The sequence below is a fragment of the Marmota marmota genome, unplaced genomic scaffold (genome assembly GCF_001458135.2).
Source record: "Marmota marmota marmota unplaced genomic scaffold, marMar, whole genome shotgun sequence".
NCBI lineage: Eukaryota > Metazoa > Chordata > Mammalia > Rodentia > Sciuridae > Marmota > Marmota marmota.
In genome coordinates, this window is record NW_026000059.1 from 727,713 (window position 1) to 747,729 (window position 20,017).

Genomic DNA, 20,017 nt, shown 5'->3' on the forward strand with positions numbered 1-20,017 from the left:
GAGTTCCCGTGGAGTTGGGGCAATAAAGTTAGTTCCTGTTTGAACCTACAAGTGGCTCGTGACCTCCCGGTTTTTTGTGCCCAGCCAGACTGCGGCACAGGACACTGCATTCTACCCTCTGGCAGACGAAGGGGATGTTCCATGGCACAGGACGAGGACGCCACAGGCTGCCCCTACCCCCTCTTGCTCCCCCAAGCAGTGGTGTGTGTGAGGTCAGAACACAGGAGCCCAGGACAGGCTCTCCCCGGCCCTCGACCCGGCCAAGCACTTCCAAAGCTGACCTTGTACCCCTCCTCCTGCGGACGCCCCCCTCCCTCCTTCTGCCGAGACTCTGCTCTAACCCAATCCCAGCCAAGTCTTGCAACTCAAAACTATTCACACTTTTCAAGGTAAATTTATCTAAGTGTTGCTTCAATTAGGGTTTGAATTCTAAAGTTTAATCTTTAGAAGGCACTTGTCTACCTTTATTTCCAAGTTCTCAGGGAGATTTTTTCCCAAGTCAGTCATGAGGATTGGCATGTAAAGTCACATGCCCTCTGCCCTATACTTAATGTGACCTATAATACCCAGGAAATGTCGTTGAAAACAGGAGGCATCATGCACTTTTGAGAACACATTCTTCCACCATCCTGAACCTCTATGTGCCAATATAGGGTCCCCAGGGCTGGGATTTCTGCTCTGCTCCCTGATCTATCCCAAGTGCTAGCACGGTGTATAGCTCAAAATATACTTACTGAATGAACAAATGACTACAACCTATGACTAAACTACATATTTAAAAAGTCAGAAACCAGGGAGCAAGATTACAGCCCACATTGCCAACTTCTAATACACCACTTTCAAACAAAAAATTCTCGTGAAATTGAATTATAATTACGAAAATCTGTTTTTTTTTTCCCTTAGTACTGGGGATTAAGCCTGCAGTGCTCTACCACTGAGCTACACCCAACCCTTTATTTTTATTTTTCAAAGTTTGAAACTAGGTCTGGCTTAGTTGCCCAAGCAGGCCTCCAACTTGCAATCCTCCTGCCGCAGCCTCCCAAGCAGCCAGAAGTGGTATGCACCACTGTGCCCAGGCAAAGATAGTTATGGTTAATAAAATACCTAACAAATATATCTGCTGGCATTCACCAACTTACAAGTATCTCAAAAGGCTGTTAGCATTCCAATTTTCATAGCTTCTTTTAGACAATTTATTCTTTAAATTTATACTCGAAAGAAGGAGTTGGAAACACATTTTAAAGAGCAAGTGCAGAGTACAGGTTAGCAGAAAGACTTTACCTATGACTTTATTCTTCTTCCCATTTTTTATGGGGGTACAGAGCAAACTGGTAATGCGCTGCTGGCTCACGGCTCCTGTGTTTTCCTTCTAGATGAAAACAGAAAGGAACAGCCCACGTGACAGGAGGCCAACTCACCGGCAGAAGCCTCACCTGAAGCCAGGAGCGTGCTCACCTTTAACTACAGACAAACGTGAAGCGGAACACGCGGGTGACCGTAAGATCCACAGCAGCAGCCAGGCCTTTATTAAGGTGGCCGACCAGGTGTCCCGACACTTTAACTCCTGACGCTCTGCAGCAGGTTTTACTCAGCATCCACCACCCTGGTGAAGACCAGTGTCCACACGCTCTGCCCACCCCCGGGGTCGGCCTGCCTCCCACCATCCGACTTAGTGATTCCCCTGAGCCTGATGCCCGAGTGGCCGGTCTGACAGGTGTCCCAGATGGGCAAGGGCACAGGACATGGGCGGCTCTCTCAGAGCACATGCCCTGCTCAAACACAATGACAGAGCCACCCACATCAAGGAAAGGTCCCTGTGCTTTGCTGTCCAAAGACACCTGCGTCCCCACAGGGAGCGGACCATGGCAGGGTACCAACTGCAGGAGTTGGAACCGGGAGGAGCTTCACGTCTACGGGTAAAATGGAGGAGCCCAGCAACGCTCCGAGGAGTGCCACGCCGTAGGGGCAACGGCGGCTGCCGGCCTGGCATCCAGCCTCTGATCACATTCCTTTAAACAACTAGAAAGCACAGAGAGAGCCAGGCCAGCCACTCCCCACGACTGTGCGTCCTCCCTCACCAACCAGGGAGCACCAGCTCCCAAGACAACAGCCCAGGGCCAGCCCACCGGGAGGGCTGGCAGGGCAGGCGACGGCAGCAGCCTCCACCTCGGTGGACCGCAGGCACTCACCGTCCAGGGCAGCCTTTGGTCCCTGCTGACGTCGGGGACATTGAGCGGCTCCATGGTGTTCTTGACGTACTGAGCGTACATGTAGTTGATTTTGCCAGCATCTCGCTGCCTGTGAGAGAAGAGGCCTGAGTGCGTCCTCTGCGGCCAGCAGATGGGAGGACGCCATGCCCACAGCTGAGGAGGACCCGCGTCTCTGCACTCATGGGGCCACACCTGCACCTTGGCTGAACACCCCAGCCTCGGGGGTCACTGGCGGTCGCTGGCTCACATGTGTGGAGGAGACAGCTCCCACAGCGCTTCAGCATCTCAGTCTGCAGCGCGTCGTCCGGGCTCCTGTTATGACCGAGCCGCCGCGGCCTGAAGTGTGCGCTCCAACAACCCCCAGCTTCCGAAGGCTGGAGCTGAGCTGGAGGCCTCCTGTGGGCGGCACCAGAGGCCCCGTCCAAGACGGCCTTCCAGCCGGGTGTGCAAGGGGCCTTCGTGTCTGAGGGGTCCCTCGATTGCTCGTGAATGTCCACACTCTGCAGCACATGGGGCCCCCGCCCTTGGGATGAGGGAGGCCCAGCCGGGTCATAGTACACTTTTTGTGTCACTTAATGAAAACTCACATGGACTCCCCCACAGCGTCTTTTCAGAAGACGCTGAAAAGTTTCGGAATGACCAGGGCCTGGCATCCTCAGTTACCTGCCTCACAGTGGCACCCCCGCAGGGCAGCAGGGACAGCTCCCAGTGAGGGACGCCGAGCAGGCCTGGGGACACCCTAGGTCTCTACCGTAGTCTCCCCGTTCCTGCTTGTTCCTAGCACCTTGCTCTCCGCAATCTCATCTCCATGTTCGTCTTTTTCTGCTTTAAGGTCTTTATGGCATTCATTGAAATTTAAAAATCATCTTCCTCAAAAATTATTTAGAGCGTAAATACTTCTACTAATTTTTTTCCCAGTCCCTGGCTGAATAGGTTGACCGCAAAGACTCAGCCTGCCGGAGCAGGGTCGTGTCAGTGCTGGCAGGGACAGGGCAGAAGCACCTTCTCAGGGCCTCCTGTGCTCTGGTGGAGGTAGCGAACCTGGCAGAGGCTGGGGTTGGGCAAACCGACCCTGGTGTCAGGACCTGCCAGTCTCACTGTGGCCTCACCAGCTGGGCATGGGTCCAGGCAGGAGGGACATGCACACACCAACCGTCCAGGGTGGGAGGAAGGCCACTTGCCCCTAACCTCACAGCTCCAGCCGGCCTCTCCCATCCTCCACGCCTGGCCTGACAGCTGCCCCCAGGGACGTGTCACCATGCCCCTGAGCCCTGGTGACTTCCCAAGTTGCGGGCCTCTCTCCTGGCCAAGGTGCTTTAGCCTCCCCCCCTGGATGTGATGCCAGCTCAGACCTAGTGCTCAGCACCAGCAGAGCCAGGTGCCCATGAATGAAGGAAAAGGCAATGCCAGGCGGAACCCGGAGCCGGCGCCCGCAGACCGCCTGAGGCCCAGGACAGCTCTGCTGGGAAGGGCAGCAACCAGCGCCTCCGTCTGCAGAGATGCTCCCGGCCCCCTTCATATTTGCCACCTGGGGAAGGCTCAAGAGGAGCTCCTAAGTGTGGGTTGTGGGCCGGAAACGGTGTGTGAGACCAGACTCCTTTACAACAGGGCCCTGGGGAAGGGGCCAAGAGCCCGCTGAGGTCAGCCCCAAAGGTGAGCCAGGTGGGTCAGCCACACCTGGGATCCCAGCCACTTGGAGGCACTGCGAGGAGGAGGATCCCAAGTGCAAGGCCAGTGTCAGCCACTTAAGGGAGACCCTGTCTCAGAACATAAAAAGGGCTGGGTGCAGCTCAGTGGTTAAGTGCTCCTGGGTTCCGTCCCCAGTACCTCTCCACACAAGAGGAGGAGGAGGAGGAGGAGAGGGAGGAGGAGGAGGGGGAGAGGGAGGAGGAGGAGGAAGAGGAGGAGGAGGAGGGTGGCCACCAGGAGACCAAGAGCCCTGTGCGCCTCTCGTAAGCAGGTAACAGCTGCTGTCACTGCCACCGCTGTCATCACCACCCCGTGAGCGGCCGCAGCCAGGAGACCCTGAGTGGGCCCAGGCCTGGAGAGGAGCACTGTGCTTCCTGACCTACACAAAGCCAAGTTCACCCTGTGCCCTGAAAGAAAGGCTGCTCATTCCCAGCTCAGTGAATTCAGAGTGACCTGCTCTGAGAAGTCTGTGTGCTGCCTGGGAGAGATGAGGGGACAGGGTGAGTGACCAAGTGGCCGCCTAGGCTCCTGATCTGACAGGAAGCTGCGGTGGCAGCATGTGCTCTGGGTGCGTGTCCGCCTGGGTTGTCAAGCAGAGGTGCCGGCTGTCCTGGGAAACTCTCCCTCCCTTCCAGAGTGAAACTGCCCTAGGTTGCCCCAGCGGGCTGGTGTCCCCAGAGCTAAGTCCGTCAGCAGGATGTAAAAGGCAGTGTGGTGACCCCAGCCCTGCCCTGTCCTCGCTCTCTGTTTAGAACAGAGATGGGATGGCTTGGGCTGCCCCTCGGTCCCACAGGGAAGGGCCACATGCCAGAGATGCCAAGCAGCAGGGAGTGCCCGGGTCCCTGGCGTGGTGAGGCTCTCCCAGGAAGGAGGACGCCGCGTCCGTCTGGGTCTCATGACTGACCCCTCCTAGCTCATGCAGCTGGTAACAAGCCACCCCACACATGCAGGGAAGATGCCACAGCACTGGGTGGATGGCAAGGGGACGGGTGGCCCTGCCAGGCTGGCCAAGACTGACCCCGGAGTGGGGCTGTGGACACAGGAGGGAGCAGGACCTCACAGTGCTGGAGAGGCCACCACTGAGCCGCACAGGCTGGCAGGGTGGAGTGCGGCTTCAGCCTGCAGGTGCCAGGCAGGCAGAGGGCGGGAGATGAAGAAAGGGCCGTGGCAGGAACGTGGGCCTCACCCTTGCAATCGCAGGGACACTCAGTGGCCCTAAGGAGGATCCTCTAGGAGCACACCCACTGCGTCCCGGGCTCTGTGCCGGGGCCACCTCCCAGAACTGCTCCTGCAGACTGAGCCCACATGGTGGCACCAGGACCCCGCCACAGGGAAGCTGGCAGAAGAACTCCCCAGCACCTGCTCGGACCCCTGCCCTCGTCCCGGCTGCGGTCTGCATCAGACTGATTTATTTTGGAATGAGGATGAACCCCGGGTGCTCCAGCACTGAGCCCCAGCCCCTCCTTTCTGCTTTTTTAAATTTGGGAGAGGGTCCTGCCGAACTGCGAAGGCTGACCTTGGACTTGATGTCCCCGGCCTCAGCCCTGAGTCTCTGGGATCACAGGCCCTCCTTCCACTCTCTCAGGCCTCCCGTTCCTCTCGCACACCTGCCCAGTCCTGGCGTCTGGTTCTTGGAGGTCTGGGCCAACTCAGGCATCAATGGACTCTGCACAGTGGACAGCAGAGGTGACACCGCAGGGGACTCTTGGGAAGGCCGTCAGGGACAGGGAGCTGTGGAGGAGGCGCAGCATGTGTCTGCCCTGGAGCCACACAGGGCCCTGAGTCCTGCCGTCCGCCATCCCAGAGAGAAGCCGCGGCTTCAGGACGGTTCAGTGTGCCCCAAGTCCTGCTGCCGGGACGCGCTGGGCTTGAACCACGGAGTCAGCTGGAGTCCTTCCCTCTTCCGTCCACAGCTGTGTGAGTGCTAAGGACCCTCTTACCACCTTTCAAAGTCCCAGTCTTCCCTATTTAGTGATGCTCGGGTTTTCTGATACGATTGTTGGTGACGACTATGGACTGCTATCTCCTCCCAGGAGGTGGGCTCAGGGGTTCCGGCCGCGGTGTCCTTTCACAATAGCCTGTGCGTCCACGAGGACCACAGTCTGCTGGCGTGGAGGACAGTGCCCTCACACCTGCCTCAGAGCCAGGCCAGCCACAGCGCCACCTCTGTCCCTCCCCTAGTCAGTTCTCGGAGCCACAGCACCGACTCAGCCCCCCACAGCGCACCTCCGTGGGATTCTGGGCCCCACCTCAGGGGCTCACCACGCTTCACCCTGACGAGGTGGACTTAACAAGGACCCGCAGCGCGCACCCAGAAAGCCGCCCAGTTCTTCACCCGGCCCTCTCCACTGGCAACCTAAGAAGCCTGGTCTGTCTGCAGCTGACGTCACCAAGCTCCCACCCTCCCCCACTGAGGGCTAGGTTTGTGGATACGAATTCAGACCCGGACTAGAGACCCCCGGGTGAGCAGAAGCCACCGCTCAGCCCCCACTTCAAAATGCTGAAGTCACTGAACGCTGGCTGTGTCTAAGTCAGTTTTTATGCAATTCACCCTGATATGTAAATCTTATTGAAAATTAACCTTAAATGGAACTTTCATTCATGACTGGGGGTCTTCTAGGGCAGGATGAGAATAAAAGCTGACTTAAAAATATGTAGCTGCTCTAAGCCATTTGCACGGAATGGTTTTTATTGCTTTAAAATCAGTGAATAAGTCGGTTAAGATGGGTCTTCTAAGGTCACCATCCGGGCCCCCTCGTGCTCTGTGAAAGCGTCTTTACGCTCAGGCTGTCCTGGAGGGACTGGAAGGCCACCGAAGGCCCTTCTCAGGCTGACAAGCAGGTGGTCTTCCTGAAGGAAGCGCCGCGCCTGTTCTAAGAATGCACCAGCAGAGGGCGCTGTGACCCAGAATCACTGGGCTCAGCCATCGGGGGACGCACAGGAAAGTCAAACCGCCAAGAGATGAAGTGAGTCACAGAGGTAGGCGCTGCTACACAGAGGTGTAGGGGCAGACGAGGATGGTTCGTGACTCTACACCCTTAAGAAGCGTCATCCTAGCTCTTGTCTTATTCTCCTACGGAGACACATCTAGACGCACAGACCTTTGCTTCCATAAATGACTCAGCTCACTCCAGTGGAAAAGCAAAACACAGACACCTCAGGGGCCTTACAGGCAACTTGCTAAACTACCATCAGAGATGCGACAGCACATCAGCGCTCTGCTAGGGTGGCGAGCTCCCTGACAGTGGCAGTGTGCAGACCAAGGCTGCCGCACACCAGGACGTGCACGTCACACGCGCAGCTCCAAACACGCAACACACGCCAACACAGGGCGCGGGAAGGACAGGGCCCGGGTGGACATAGGTGTCACTCACTGCCAGCAGGACAGAGGGCAGCGAGGGCCAGCCCTCATGTGAGTTATGACCTCACGGGTCTAAGCCCCAGGGCACTAGCAAGGTCTCTGGGAGAGGCCAGGCTGACCGCCTGACCTCCACACCACGGTCAGGCTGGGAAAGGCGCACCTTCAGTATCAGTGAGCTGCCGTGGCTTCTGAGTCACCTCAGCCACGAGCAGCCCCAGATCCTTTAAAGGGAGGGAAGATCTTTCATCCTGCCAAGCTGCTACAGTGACCGCTGGCCTGAGGGGTCTCACCTAAACACACCCTCGTAGCCAGCCTCAGCTCCGTTCACTGGGCTGTTTCTGCACCTGGCCAGGGAGGCTGGGGGGAGGACGGTGGGCAGAACGGCAGGTGCAGGCCGAGCTCCCAGGCTGGCAGCACCAGGAGGCGGAGCACACCAGGCTGCAGGCCGGTGGTCATCGTGTTCCTACAGCTGGGAACTCGACATCTGCTTTGTAGGGTCTAGAGATGACTTCTGTTTCACATGGCTTTTTCACTTTTTATCAAAACATTTTCTTCCAAATCTTCTGGATGAACTATTTTTAAATGGATATAAGAGTCAAAGAAACCCAAAGGTAAACTGAGCTCCCCGCGGGGTCTCCGGCTCTTCATCTCCAGCCACCGCGCTCCGTCTACACCGTATGGGAGCTGCACTGACTCACTTGGCCATTCTCATGCACTTACTTCTCTGCACTTGGCTCAGCCATTTAGAGTGAGCTGCGGACCCCAGGACACTGCCCCTGGACCCTGCAGCATGAGTCTCTGGAGCGGGGGACGTCCTCCCCAGTGATGGGGACAGGCTCCCTCGTCAGGATGCCCAGTGTCCACCCAGCGTCTGGATCTCCACCTGTGTGTGTGTGAGGGGCTCTTTTGATCATGGCCTGGTTCTGAACTGGGACCCCCGCAGAGTTCCAGTCCTGCCTGGGCTCTGGGCTCTGAGCACAGCACCTTCCTCCCACTGTGTTGGGGGATGGCACTTGTCTGGCAGAGGGTACGCAGCCGGGTGTGCAGGGAGGTCCTTTCAGAGCCATGGGCCGAGGAGCTCAGCACTGACGCTGACTAGAGGCCACCCCACCCGCCACGTGGACAAGTCTGGGAAAGGCCGGAACCTTGACGTCCCAGGGAGGCACAGCAGCCTCTGCTTCCACGCGAGGCCTTGAGATAGGACAAGGGCCACGGGGGAAAGGGGTCTTCAGCAGTGGAGAGGGAGCGAGGTGGGGAGTGGCACGGGGGCTCCCCACGGCTTCTGCAGACTGGCATTCCTGAGGGTCTTCTCACCTGCGAGGACATGCCAGCTCGGCCAAGGGTGACAAAAGGACTGAGTGAGAGCTCTGGCCCTCTACCCTGAATGTGTTGCGGATTCTTCAGGAGGGACAGTGGCATCCATCCCCCATCCCATGAAGACCTTACGCTGCTCAAACAAGTCACCAGCCAAGACCCGAACGCAGGTTTGAAAACACCGCAAAACACGGAAAAGAGCTGGAGGGCCGTGCAGATCTGGTCTGTCCAGGCCCCGGCTCCTTCTGCTGCTAGATCAAATCGGAGCAGGAACCTACGAAGTCCCCAGAGAGGGGCGAACAGGCTCCTGAGCAAAGGTGCTCAAGACGCAGTACTCCTGGGTCCTAATGAGCTCGTGCACAGTCACTCCACACCCAGTCCCACACCGGTCACCCCGGTCACTGTGACACGGTCCACAGACAGGCCGGTGCAGTGGAAAGCCTGGGGCTCCATCCTCGAGTCAGGCTTTCCCACAACACCGTGGGGAAAACGGCCCCGGGGAGCGTGCTGAGCCAAGCTGGCGTGAGACCCCGTGAGAAGGACAGATGGTAAGGCACTCACCTTGCCAAGGTGTCCGAGGAGTCTGCCTCTTCACACTCCATGTGAAACACGCTAGAAAAGGAGTCCTGAAACAGAAGACGGGAGGCTGAGGCTTGGCGTCGGCAGAGCGCAACCCAGGCGCGTGCGGCTGCTCCTGTCCTGCTGCCCCAGCGAGGCCCGGCTCACACACAGGCTCTCGCGGCTGCTCCCCACGTCTCGTCTGGTTTTGACGGGCAAGAAGGCGCACCGCAGCCCGCGCTGGTCCACTGCTTTCCCACCAGGGAATCCTACCTGGATGCTGTTATTACACACAGGCAACGTGCCTGTGGGTCACATGGTAATATTTTATCATGATTGAAGTAACACGAAGACTTCGGTGCCGTAAAAATCACCCTTGAAATCACACTTAAAAAGCAAGACGCCCATCTGCCCCATGCTACAGTAACACCTGAATAAAGGAGAACTGGAAAGGACCATCAGAAGGGCGTGTGATCAAGGGCGTTTGGAGAGGCTTTGATTTTATTTTTGCTCATGTCGAAATATTTCAATGCACAGATAACTGCAGTAGATATGAACCAACAAGGCACCTGATTCCCTTTGTAAATGTAGCAACGTAAGTTGTAAAAAAGTTAGCAAAACATATTCACGGCTTCTTGTCATCTGTAGTCCAAGGCACTGCTTTTCCAAATCAGCGTGTTACCACGCAGGGTGCGACCCGGCAGAAGCTCGCACTGAATATCCATGAAAGTGATATTTAAGATGTTTAAAAATAAGTGCTTCATGTATAACTTTCAAAAATTAAATGCCAAAGAGCAGGCCGTGAAGGCTGAATCTGACATGGGCGTTAATGGATGCTGACCTGAACTTTAAGGCTGACAACTGTCTTGTGATCAGCTCTGTGTCAAGGGTTTCGTGACCAATTTAAAACGTGAAAGAGCACCTATGGACATGCGGACTATCTTTTTAGCACAGTGAATTTTCATTTGCTATCCTTTTGAATCAGCCACTGTGACACACACACACACACACACACACACACTCACACACACTCACACGCTCATACACACACACTCATACACACAGATGCACACGATGACGGGCCACACAGCCTTCCAGCTTGTTAAAGTGCCTGGTTGAATGCTTTTCTATCCTACTTTCCCGGTGCCACACGGACCCACGCGGACGCTCTTCCCAGTTCCACGGAACTGCGTGGTCTTAAAGGAAGAAGGACCACGTCGGAAAGAAACGTGCAGAGGCGATGGTTCCTGGGTCCAGGAGGCTCAGAGACCGCACAGAGCGCAACAGTGAGGGCCAGGACTCGACTCTCCTGCCAGACTCGGGCAGGTGCCCGTCTGTGGGTGGCCAGCACTGGTGTGAGCACTCCCCTCTCCCTACACCCTGGGCTTGTCCTGTGCCTCCGCCAGCAACAGAAAACTGCACTCTAGAGGGTAAAGTCGGCCTTAGGAGGTGGGCAGTGGTGGGTCAGGACGTTGGTGAAGGTGACAGCATCTGTGATTTCATCACCGTGAGTACCCCACTGGGAGGAGGTGCCCAGCGTCACCCAGCCTGCAGAGGGCAAGTCAGACCTTGTCAGTGCTGACAGGTGCCAGACTGGTCAGTGCCTGGAGTAACGGCCTCTCTGGGCAACACCTGTGGTTTGCAAGACCCTGTGGGAAAGGGAAGCTCTTCACCTAGCACTCAGAGCCAGGTCCACCTGCTTAGAGCAACAGGGCACCCCACCCTGCCGTGGAAATCGGCACTCCGCAACGACTTCTTCCCATCCAGAGGTGTTCATCACCTCGCCACCTACACAGCGACCTCAACAGTGTGGCCATGGGCTACGCAGTGGACGCAGGGTGGCCATCATCATGGTACCTACACAGTGACACAGTGTGGCCGTGGCCATGGTACCTACGCAGTGGACACAGGGTGGCCATCATCATTGTGCCTACACAGTGGACCCAGTGTGGCCATCATCATGGTACCTACACAGTGACACAGTGTGGCCGTCGCCATGGTACCTACGCAGTGGACACAGTATAGCTGTGGCCATGGTACCTATGCAGTGGACACAGTGTGGCCGTCGCCATGGTGCCTACACAGTGGACACAGGGTGGCCATCATCATGGTGCCTACACAGTGACACAGTGTGGCCGTGGCCATGGTGCCTACACAGTGGACACCGTGTGGCCATCATCATTGTGCCTATGCAGTGACACAGTGTGGCCGTGGCCATGGGCTACGCAGTGGACACAGTGTGGCCATCATCATTGTGCCTATGCAGTGGACACAGTGTGGTCATCATCACGGCGCCTATGGAATGGACCCAGTGTGACCGTTGCCATGGTAACCGTGCCAGGCCACAGGGTAGCTGTCGCCATGGTTGAGTAGTGGTGGGATCCGGGGGTCTTGGAGAAGCCCTACACCCCACCCACCCCTCAGCTAGACAGGCACCTAGTGCCACAGGGACAGCTGTGTGGCTGGGCCAGTGATGGGGCCCTGTGCACACGCTCCCAGGGCCGTGGCTGTACTCACGGGGCAGTCTTCGTCCACTATGAAGATGGTGCAGCTTTGGACCTGCATGAAGGAGATGATGGTGGCCGCTATCTTCTTCAGAATCACCTCTAGTGACTGCTGCTCCTCAAAAATCAGGCTGGCCAGGTCCAGCAGCACCTAGAAGGAGGGAAGTGCCAGCCTGCAGGGGCTGCCCATGTCCTCACTGCTGCTGTACGGCTGACCGCCCCAGTGCTGGAGCGGCAGGCCTGTTCTGCCTGCTGGCCACACGCCCTGATGACCATCAGGATGGCCACACAGAGGCTAGGCTGCAGGTGGGCAGCGTCTGGCTAGTCCTGATGACCCCTCCACTAGCGTGACAGGGACAAGCTTCCTACCCACAGGGTGCTCGCAGCCGTGAGCGGGTGTTGCTGTGGGGCTGAGCACTACAAGGTGTTCTGAAGAGCGTCCGGCAGGCGGCACACAGGGATCACTGCCCGCCACACCCAGATCAACCTTCACCACACGCCAGTCTTCAGAGAGCTCGACTCTGCACAAAGCCAGCGTAAGAGCCCCTGTGCCTGCCTGGGACTGTCTTCTCTGAAGCCAGTTTGCTGGAGAAGACCCGCCCTGGCTGAGGCCTAAGGGTTCAGGGTCAGGCGACAGGAGCCGAGTCCACAGCAGCACATGGAATGTGTGTGGAGGGGAGAGCCCGAAGAGGGGAACGCAGACCAGCAGGAAGGAAACATGCCCGTCATGTTCAGACGGCAGAGAGGGCACGGAACGTCCACGGCAGGCAAGAGCAGGCACAAGGAGGGCTCCATGTTCTCCGGTGTCCACTCGCACCCACAGAGGCAGCGGGCACTGTGGGTGTCCCTCACCTGCAAGTCTCAGAACGCTCACCTCACTCGTACCATCTCTTAAGCACTTAATTGGGAATGTGCTGGAACAAAACAATCAGGGATCTAGAAACCAGGGCACTAACCAGAGGGCCAGAGCAGGTTCCGTGGGACATGTGCCTCGTGGTTGCAGGACAATACGCGAGTTGTCAATGTGGTGATAATGAAGACAGTCCAGAAGAAGCAGGCAGAGGAGTGGGGGGGGGGAGGCTGGGGGGACGGCGGGTGCTGGGTGCAGGTCTCATGGCGCCCAGAACCCAGGGACAGGAGGAACTAACGCGTTACTCAACAGCGCCTGGGCAGCAGCTGGACACCCACATGCACTGGGCAGGGTGAGGGCCACGTGAGCCTGCGCTCTCAGGTCAGCAGACTTCCACAGACGTGGGGCGACCGAGCAGGGAGACAGGAATCGGTAACAGCTTCCAGAACCCAAGTGCCTCTGAACGTCTGACCTAGTGCCCTGCACCTGAGCCAAGCCAGGACTCTCCCGCGGGGACACCGACACCCGCAGCACTCACCTGGTTCCTCCTGTTCTCCAGGAGCGAAGTCTCGTAGAGCTGGGCATTGTGAAGCACGATGCCGCAGAACGCCAGGTAGGCAGCAAAGTCCTGCAGAACAGCAGCCGAACCGTCAAGGGGCAGCGCCCAGACCACTGGCACCCAGGTCCACGGTGGAGCGAGAGCCACGAGCCCAGGTGCAGGTGGCACTGATGCCAACCAAGTGGGCCAGTGTGTTCTCAGTCTCCTGGGCACGGTAGGTCTGGGCCGGCAAGAGGAAGGGGAGAGGGGCTGGGAGGGGGCTTCTTCACATGAGACCGCCATCTGCTCTGTGCAGAATCTGCAGTGGCCTCCACACGATGCTGAGACTCAGGCCTCTGCTGAGACTGCATGGAGCCTGCCAAGGGCTACTGCCGCAAGCAAAGGCACATCTGCCATCAGGACAAGGACAGCAGCCACACACTGCATCAAGGTGCAAGTAACACTTCCAATGTGCTCTTTAAACACGGACCCTCACAGCACCCTGAACACCCCCTCCTGGGGTTATGCGCTACAGTCACGTTGATTATCAGTCCAAGCACATCTTGAGATCGCATGCTTTATCCCACAACCATGAATATATTTTGCCAAGATGTGATAGAGCCTAAAACTGCAAATTCATTCAAGAGGGCTTCACCTTAAAGGGCTATAAACACAATAATGGAATAAAGAGCCAACCCAGAACCATGCTTTCCCACCAAATATCCGCAGTTGTCCCTGGCAGCACAGGAGGCTAGATAGGTATTCAAAGGTACTTGCTAGGCTAAAGCATAAGGACAAACAGGTGCCACACAGCCTAAGCCTGGGTCAAAGTATCTCCTGTCTTGTCTGAATGTCTGTCAAGCTCCTATGAATTTTCAGAGGAGCCATGTAAATACAATGGTCCTGGGGGAGGGGGCGCTGGCGATGAACGGTACAGAGGTAGGTATTCACCAGGAGGAACGGCACGCCTCCCGCAGGATGAAGTTAAGAATGGGTTCAAGGACGTGCTGGAGGGGACAGATGCCACTATGGCCTGGGGAATGGGGCCTTCAGAGTCATAAGAGACGGGCATGAAGTAGCAACTAGCCTGTTCCACGCACCCTGGATCTGCACCCGGGCACCAGCAGTCTGTGGGCAAAGCCTGTAAAGCAATGGTGCACCAGAGAGCAGCTCCCACTTGTGCCAACCTGGAGGCTGAGCCTGGGTGGCCCTGGACTTTCACTCAGGACAAGCCTCTGCAGCAGACAGCAAAGGCGAGCCAGGCCACGAAGACACCGTGAGCCAGGCCATCAGGGCCCACGTGCACAGCCGAGGGCAGGGGGCAGCTGCAATTCCAGACTGAGCAGCTCCACGCTCCCAGGTAGCACCCACACTGCACACTGCACAGGGCAAAGATGCCTTTCAACACTCAGGGTGCTGCAAAGCGCCATCAAGGACCCCCAGTGGTTGCTCTGGGTCGGCATGCAGTACCGGGCCTCTGGCGGCAGCAGGGCCACAGTACCTTCTCGTCCTTCTCCGTGAAGGTCCCGCCACTAGCCGATTTCTTGTTGATGGCCTGGGCCACACCGACGACCTGGTGGTGTAAGCACAGAAAGAGACACGTGTTTTCCTTGGCTGAGATCACCACCAAGAATCCCCCCGAGTGAATGTGTGGAAAGGACAGGGTCGCAGACCTGTGCAGAACCTCAGCCCCGGAGCAAGCCTGTGCCCGGAGCAAGCCCTGTGCCCCGGCAGCCTCCCTATTTCTGGTCGACCTGATGCTGCCGGCTTCTTGGGCCAAACCCAGCGGGACCCTGGTCCCCCCTGCAGTCTGGATGAACTAAGTGGCAGAGACAGTTTATGTGAATGTGCTCCACAACCATCTCTACATTTCAAATAAATAAAGTGAATGTTTTATGCTGCTTTTAAATATTTCAGAAGGGCAAAATGCTCTTTTACTAAAAATGAAACAGTCCTGAGGGGTCAATCACAGAACAAATGTGGGAGGGTCTCCAGGACACAAAGACGCCCTGATGCAGGGGCGAGGTCCAGCTGCTTTGGAAACTTCAACCCTGGAAAACCATTTGACCTTCAACAGACTTATTTTTGGGCTACTGGAATACGAAAACAGGAATTAAAAGTCGAGCCTTATTTCAAACAGATCAGAAGGCACCCAGAGGGCGAAGGGTACCTTAGGAGACAACTAACCTACCCGAGATGGGCCTGAGACCCCAGCAAGAGGTGTGCGTGGGAGGGCCTGCCCGGCTCACTCCTCGGCAGCTTTGATAAATGACCTGACCTCCCCCTGAGGGCAGGGAAGCACACACGCTCCTCCACGTGGTTGTCTGACCCTGACACCCTTATTCCCGCTCTCCTCCTCATAATAAAGGATATTAACATTTTAAAGGTGGAACACCTCTTCGTCCTGACTCACCACCCTGGGTCAGCTCGCTCACCTCTGTCCACCTCAGCTCCTAAGTCAGCCAGCTCTATGGCCTCCGCCCAGCAGGGCTGCTCACTTGAAGCCGACTCGCCAGGACTGTCAGGGCCGCTGGGTTCACACACACAGCAGAGGGGCAAGGCCACATTCGTGTGTGTGAGGTTCCCGGGCCTTGGATGACTGGTCCTTTCAAGTGTTCTTTCCTTTTGTGTATCAGCGGCTGCCCTGAAGGGGCTCAGGACCCAGCGTGGCGGGACATGACCCCACAGCACTGCAGCACAGACTGGCGACCGTCACGACCCGGGCTCTCAGCCCGCGGGAGTGAGTGCTAGGGCCGTGTGGCAAGGGGCACAGGCTGGGAGTCTGCTGGGAGGAAAGGCCAGCTGTTTGGGATGACCAGGCCATCCCCAACACCTCCACGTCTTAGAGGAAAAGACAGGCGCAGCTGACAGCGTTTTCTCTGAAATCAAGACTGTGGAAGGACGTTACTGTCAGAGCCGCAGGCCCTGAGACCGAGGTCAAAGTGGGCCACCAGTGGCATCCTGGACCTTGTCAGAGGCTGAGCGCTGGGTGACTGTAGGGTTGATGGGATGAGGAGACACGGGGACAAGAGGGTGTGAGACATTTTATGTGTGGCTCAGAGAGCGAGGGTCGTGCCGGGAAAGCAGAGCTGAAATGCAGGCTGAGCCCACGGGGTCCCAGCATGTCCCATGTCGCTGAGCAGGCAGTGCAGGGTCCCCAGGGCCCTCCCTGAGGAAAACCACATCCCGGTTTCCCTGAGGTCTAACCTGTGGTCCTCTGCTCAGGAGTGTTCACGAGGCAAGTGTCAGTAACTGTGGGCTCCAGGGATAGTCCCAAGGCCACCTGCAGAGTGCCACTGTGCTCCCTCTCAGCTGCAGGTCGCAGCTGGGTCTCTCACTGCTAGAGTCTCCGTCGATTCCTTCTTCACACCTGCCTGTCCCTTCCTCTGCCTGTTACACCGGTGCCCGTCCTGCTCGCTCTCTCTGAAGGCACCGATTTGACTGTACGCTCCTCAGCAGGCGGTTTTCCATGGGGCCTCAGGTTCCGCAAGGGGCCAGTGTCCCTGCGCTGGTGGACGGGACTCCCTCCGGCCGTGTGTGACCTGGTCCTGCTGCTCCAGGGGTGGTGCAGTGTGTGGCAGCTCACAGCTCTGGCTCTCGTGGCTGTCCCCCACTCTCCACCTCCCACCTGGGCAAGCCCCAGCCTGTGAGTGCAGTTCCCTGGCCACCCGGCCCGCGCCCCGCAGCCCACCTGTCTCTGGTCCCTTGCTCCTCTCGCCTGGGACTCCCCTCCTGGTTCCGGGCACCTGGTTTCTCCCTGCCGCAGCTTGTTTGTAGACTTTCAAGTTTGTTTCAGGGGACTCTATTTCCCACTTGTCTGCAGAATGGAAGGTGGTCTGCCATCTACCAGTCTTCATCTGCCCAGTGGGCCGTGGGCTGTCTCGGCCCCGGGAATGGGCTCCAGGCTGCCCCGTAAAGCGGCCCGGTACTGACAGCCTCCCCTTGCCAAGTCACCACAGAGGCCGTGAGTGCCCACAGAGGACGCCAGGCGTGTCTGCTGGCTGCACTGCCCAGGGACCAGGGACCAGGGACCAGGGACCAGGAAGCCTCATGCGTTTGTGTGCACACGACTTTCCCCACGACTCCGATCTGCAGTTGGCTGAATCCACGATGCAGAGTCAGCCAGGGAGGGCCAACTCCATTTACATTCTTCCCCTCCAACATTAAATAAAATACTTACCATTAGGTGATTTTATGGAATGAGGACTCCCAACAACGACTTTTTCATAGTTCTAGTAACCAGCTATTTCTCCACTATTAATTTTATACCTTAGGTATTAAATGCTAATTTATTTAATGGATAACTAATTGAATGTAACTTTTGTATTTAATCCCTATATTTCTAATTTCTATATTCTAAACATAGTATATAATTTCTATATTTAAAAATGAGGCAATGGCACACGCTTGTGATCTCGGAAGTTCAGGAGGCTGAGGCAGGAGGATCTCAAGTTCAAAGCCAGCCTCAGTAACTTAGGGAGGCCCTAAGCAACTCAGTGAGACTCTGTCTCTAAATAAAATACAAAAAGGGCTGGGGATGTGGCTCAGTGGTCAAGTGCCCCTGGGTTCAATCCCCAGGGCCCTCCCACCAAAACAAGGGAGAGAGAGTCTCTCACAAGAGACTCCTTGACCAGAAAACGTACCTACTATGTGCCCTGCCTCCATTTACACATGGAGACGTCTTAAATCTACACTGGCATGAAGAGCAGGCCTGGGGTACAAGAAGCTGCTTGGTGCTTCTGAGTCTCCAGATGATCAGAGGACAGCAGCTGGCTCCTCAGACTTCCAGGGACCGGAGCAAGCCAGGCCCTGCCCTCCTGGTCCCCTCTTCGGTAGCCATCGGGACAAATCAGTGTGTTCCCCCCCACCCCAATCACAAGCTTTTAAATGTCACTTTTCAAGGAAGCTTTTCAAGTAAGTAGGTGTTAGTGAGCACCCTTCCTCCAAGGTCACAGGGAGCAACCCTCCTCCAAGGTCACAGGGAGCAACCCCCTCCTCCAAGGTCACAGGGAGCAACCCCCTCCAAGGTCACTGGTAACAACCTCTCCTCCAAGGTCACAGGGAGCAACCCCTCCAAGATCACAGAGAGCAATCCCTCCTCCAAGGTCACAGAGAGCAACCCCCTCCAAGGTCACTGGTAACAACCTCTCCTCCAAGGTCACAGAGAGCAACCCCTTCCTCCAAGGTCACGGGGAGCAATCCCTCCTCCAAGGTCACTGGTAACAACCTCTCCTCCAAGGTCACTGGTAACAACCTCTCCTCCAAGGTCACAGGGAGCAACTCCCCTCCAAGGTCACTGGTAACCTTTCCTTCAAGGTCACAGGGAGCAACCCCCTCCTCTTGGACCCCCCTCCTTCAACCCACAGGCACGGAGGCCACAAGACAACCTCTACACTTCCCTGACCCCACTGCTGGGGATGCTCAGCATGGAGACCAAGGCAAGGGGCCCGAGGAAGACAGCCTGCCAGCCCAGCTCTCCTGGCTGCGGGACGCTCCATGGACCCGTCTAACCTCCGTGGACCCGACTAACCTCCGTGGACCCGGCTAACCTCCGTGGACCCGTCTAACCTCCGTGGACCCGGCTAACCTCCGTGGACCCGGCTAACCTCCGTGGACCCGACTAACCTCCCAACACCCTCCTTGCTGGACAGCGGGACGTAAGGCCTCCTGGGGGCAGCAGCACCTTGCCAGGTGCTCTTTCGGCTCTTCCTGGACGCACTCTTCCACTCGCCTTAAGGGTCCACTCCACTATCACAGGCCTGACACAGAGCAGTCTCTGTTCTGGGCAAGGAACAGAGAGACAAGGCAGGTGAAAAGTCCTGTCCCCAAGGAGCTGGCCTTCCAGAGCTCTAGACAGGGTGGACGGGAGTCCCACCCCGCCCCACTCCTCCCTCACAGACACACAGCTGAAGAGGGCTGCTGTCAGCCTGACAGTCACGGGGACCGAGGTCCACTCCCAGGCCGACACATCACAGAGGCCATGGTCCACTCCCAGGCTGATGGGGTCACACAGACCCGAGGTCCACTCCCAGGCTGATGGGGTCACAGAGGCCATGGTCCACTCCCAGGCTGGTGGGGTCACAGAGGCCATGGTCCACTCCCAGGCTGATGAAGTCACACAGACCCGAGGTCCACTCACAAACTGATGGGGTCACAAAGGCCCGAGGTCCACTCACAGGCTGGTGGGGTCACAGAGGCCATGGTCCACTCATGAGCTGACAGGGTCTCGGGGGCCAGAGGTCCATCACTCACAGGTTCTCAGGGCCACAGAGGCCGGAGGTTCCGAGTGCCTACCCAGGCTCAGTTGGGGTCCCCTGCGTATACTTATCTGGTCAGCAGTCCTTTTGTGAAAGGAGAGGAACAACTTCTCACGGTGACTTTAGGGAACCAAGGCAGAGTGGCTGCTGAGACCCACTTGGACTACAAGCCTGTGACAGGCTCCAGAGCCAGGAGTGATGTGGGAACAGGGAAGCAGGCCGGCGGCCAGGCTTGGGTGACAAGGACGTCTGAAGGCAGGCCACCTTTGGGATCCCACAGCTCAGCAGGGGCCGCTGAGTTGGGGTGGCGTTCCGCGCTAGAGGCTGGCACTCTCTGGCTGATTGCTCAGGAACGCTGGCCGTGGGGCGAGGAACCAAGGCCCCTGCCCACAAGTGGACCTGGAGCCCAGTGAGCAGCCCGCCAGGAACCCAGCAGAGCCACCCCCTCACTGGGTCAGGCCAGGACCCCTGGGCCACAGGCCGGCAGGATGACAGACAGACCCTGGGCTCGCAAGGTGGCAAGAGAGAACCAATAGGGGCCCATGCCTGTCAAATAGTCTGTCACCGTCACAGAGACCTGGAATTCTAAATCCGGCTCACTTTCACTTTACTTCAGCTCTTGTGAACTGGTGCAAAAAGCAATATTCAAAAGTGTCAAAAGAGGACCATCTCTTGCTCTTTAAATTCAACCTGAATTCTTAAATTTTCCCTCTATGGTAAATGGAAGCAAGTAGCA

General features: G+C 57.2%; 1 protein-coding gene and 2 long non-coding RNA genes across 12 annotated transcripts in view; 2 read left to right on the forward strand and 1 right to left on the reverse strand.

Annotated features, from left to right (window-relative positions):
- LOC125619933 overlaps positions 1 to 6,566 on the forward strand; it is a 17,972-nt gene extending 11,406 nt beyond the window's left edge. The window contains exons 2-4 of one of the 6 annotated variants that reach the window (XR_007351496.1): positions 1,258 to 1,262; positions 1,374 to 3,872; positions 4,171 to 6,566. This is a non-coding gene — a long non-coding RNA (uncharacterized LOC125619933). Of the gene's footprint in view, positions 1 to 6; positions 390 to 1,257; positions 1,263 to 1,373; positions 3,873 to 4,170 lie in introns of those variants that run through there. The other 5 variants (XR_007351492.1, XR_007351494.1, XR_007351493.1 and 2 more) reach the window with 5 other exon arrangements.
- Positions 1 to 20,017, reverse strand: part of Pde5a (phosphodiesterase 5A) — an 89,699-nt gene that overhangs the window by 39,994 nt on the left and 29,688 nt on the right. For 4 of the 5 annotated variants that reach the window (XM_048813927.1, XM_048813926.1, XM_048813928.1 and 1 more), the window contains exons 4-10: positions 14,526 to 14,597; positions 13,025 to 13,114; positions 11,650 to 11,787; positions 9,136 to 9,200; positions 2,403 to 2,606; positions 2,190 to 2,298; positions 1,282 to 1,369 (exon numbers count right to left, since the gene is read on the reverse strand). In XM_048813927.1, coding sequence (XP_048669884.1) covers positions 1,282 to 1,369; positions 2,190 to 2,298; positions 2,403 to 2,606; positions 9,136 to 9,200; positions 11,650 to 11,787; positions 13,025 to 13,114; positions 14,526 to 14,597 — 766 coding nt within the window. The remainder of the gene's footprint in view (positions 1 to 1,281; positions 1,370 to 2,189; positions 2,299 to 2,402; positions 2,607 to 9,135; positions 9,201 to 11,649; positions 11,788 to 13,024; positions 13,115 to 14,525; positions 14,598 to 20,017) is intronic. The other variant, XM_015507288.2, reaches the window with a different exon arrangement.
- Positions 18,916 to 19,243, forward strand: LOC125619935. Its single transcript, XR_007351500.1, has 3 exons — positions 18,916 to 19,007; positions 19,045 to 19,153; positions 19,191 to 19,243. It is a non-coding gene; the product is annotated as an uncharacterized LOC125619935 (long non-coding RNA).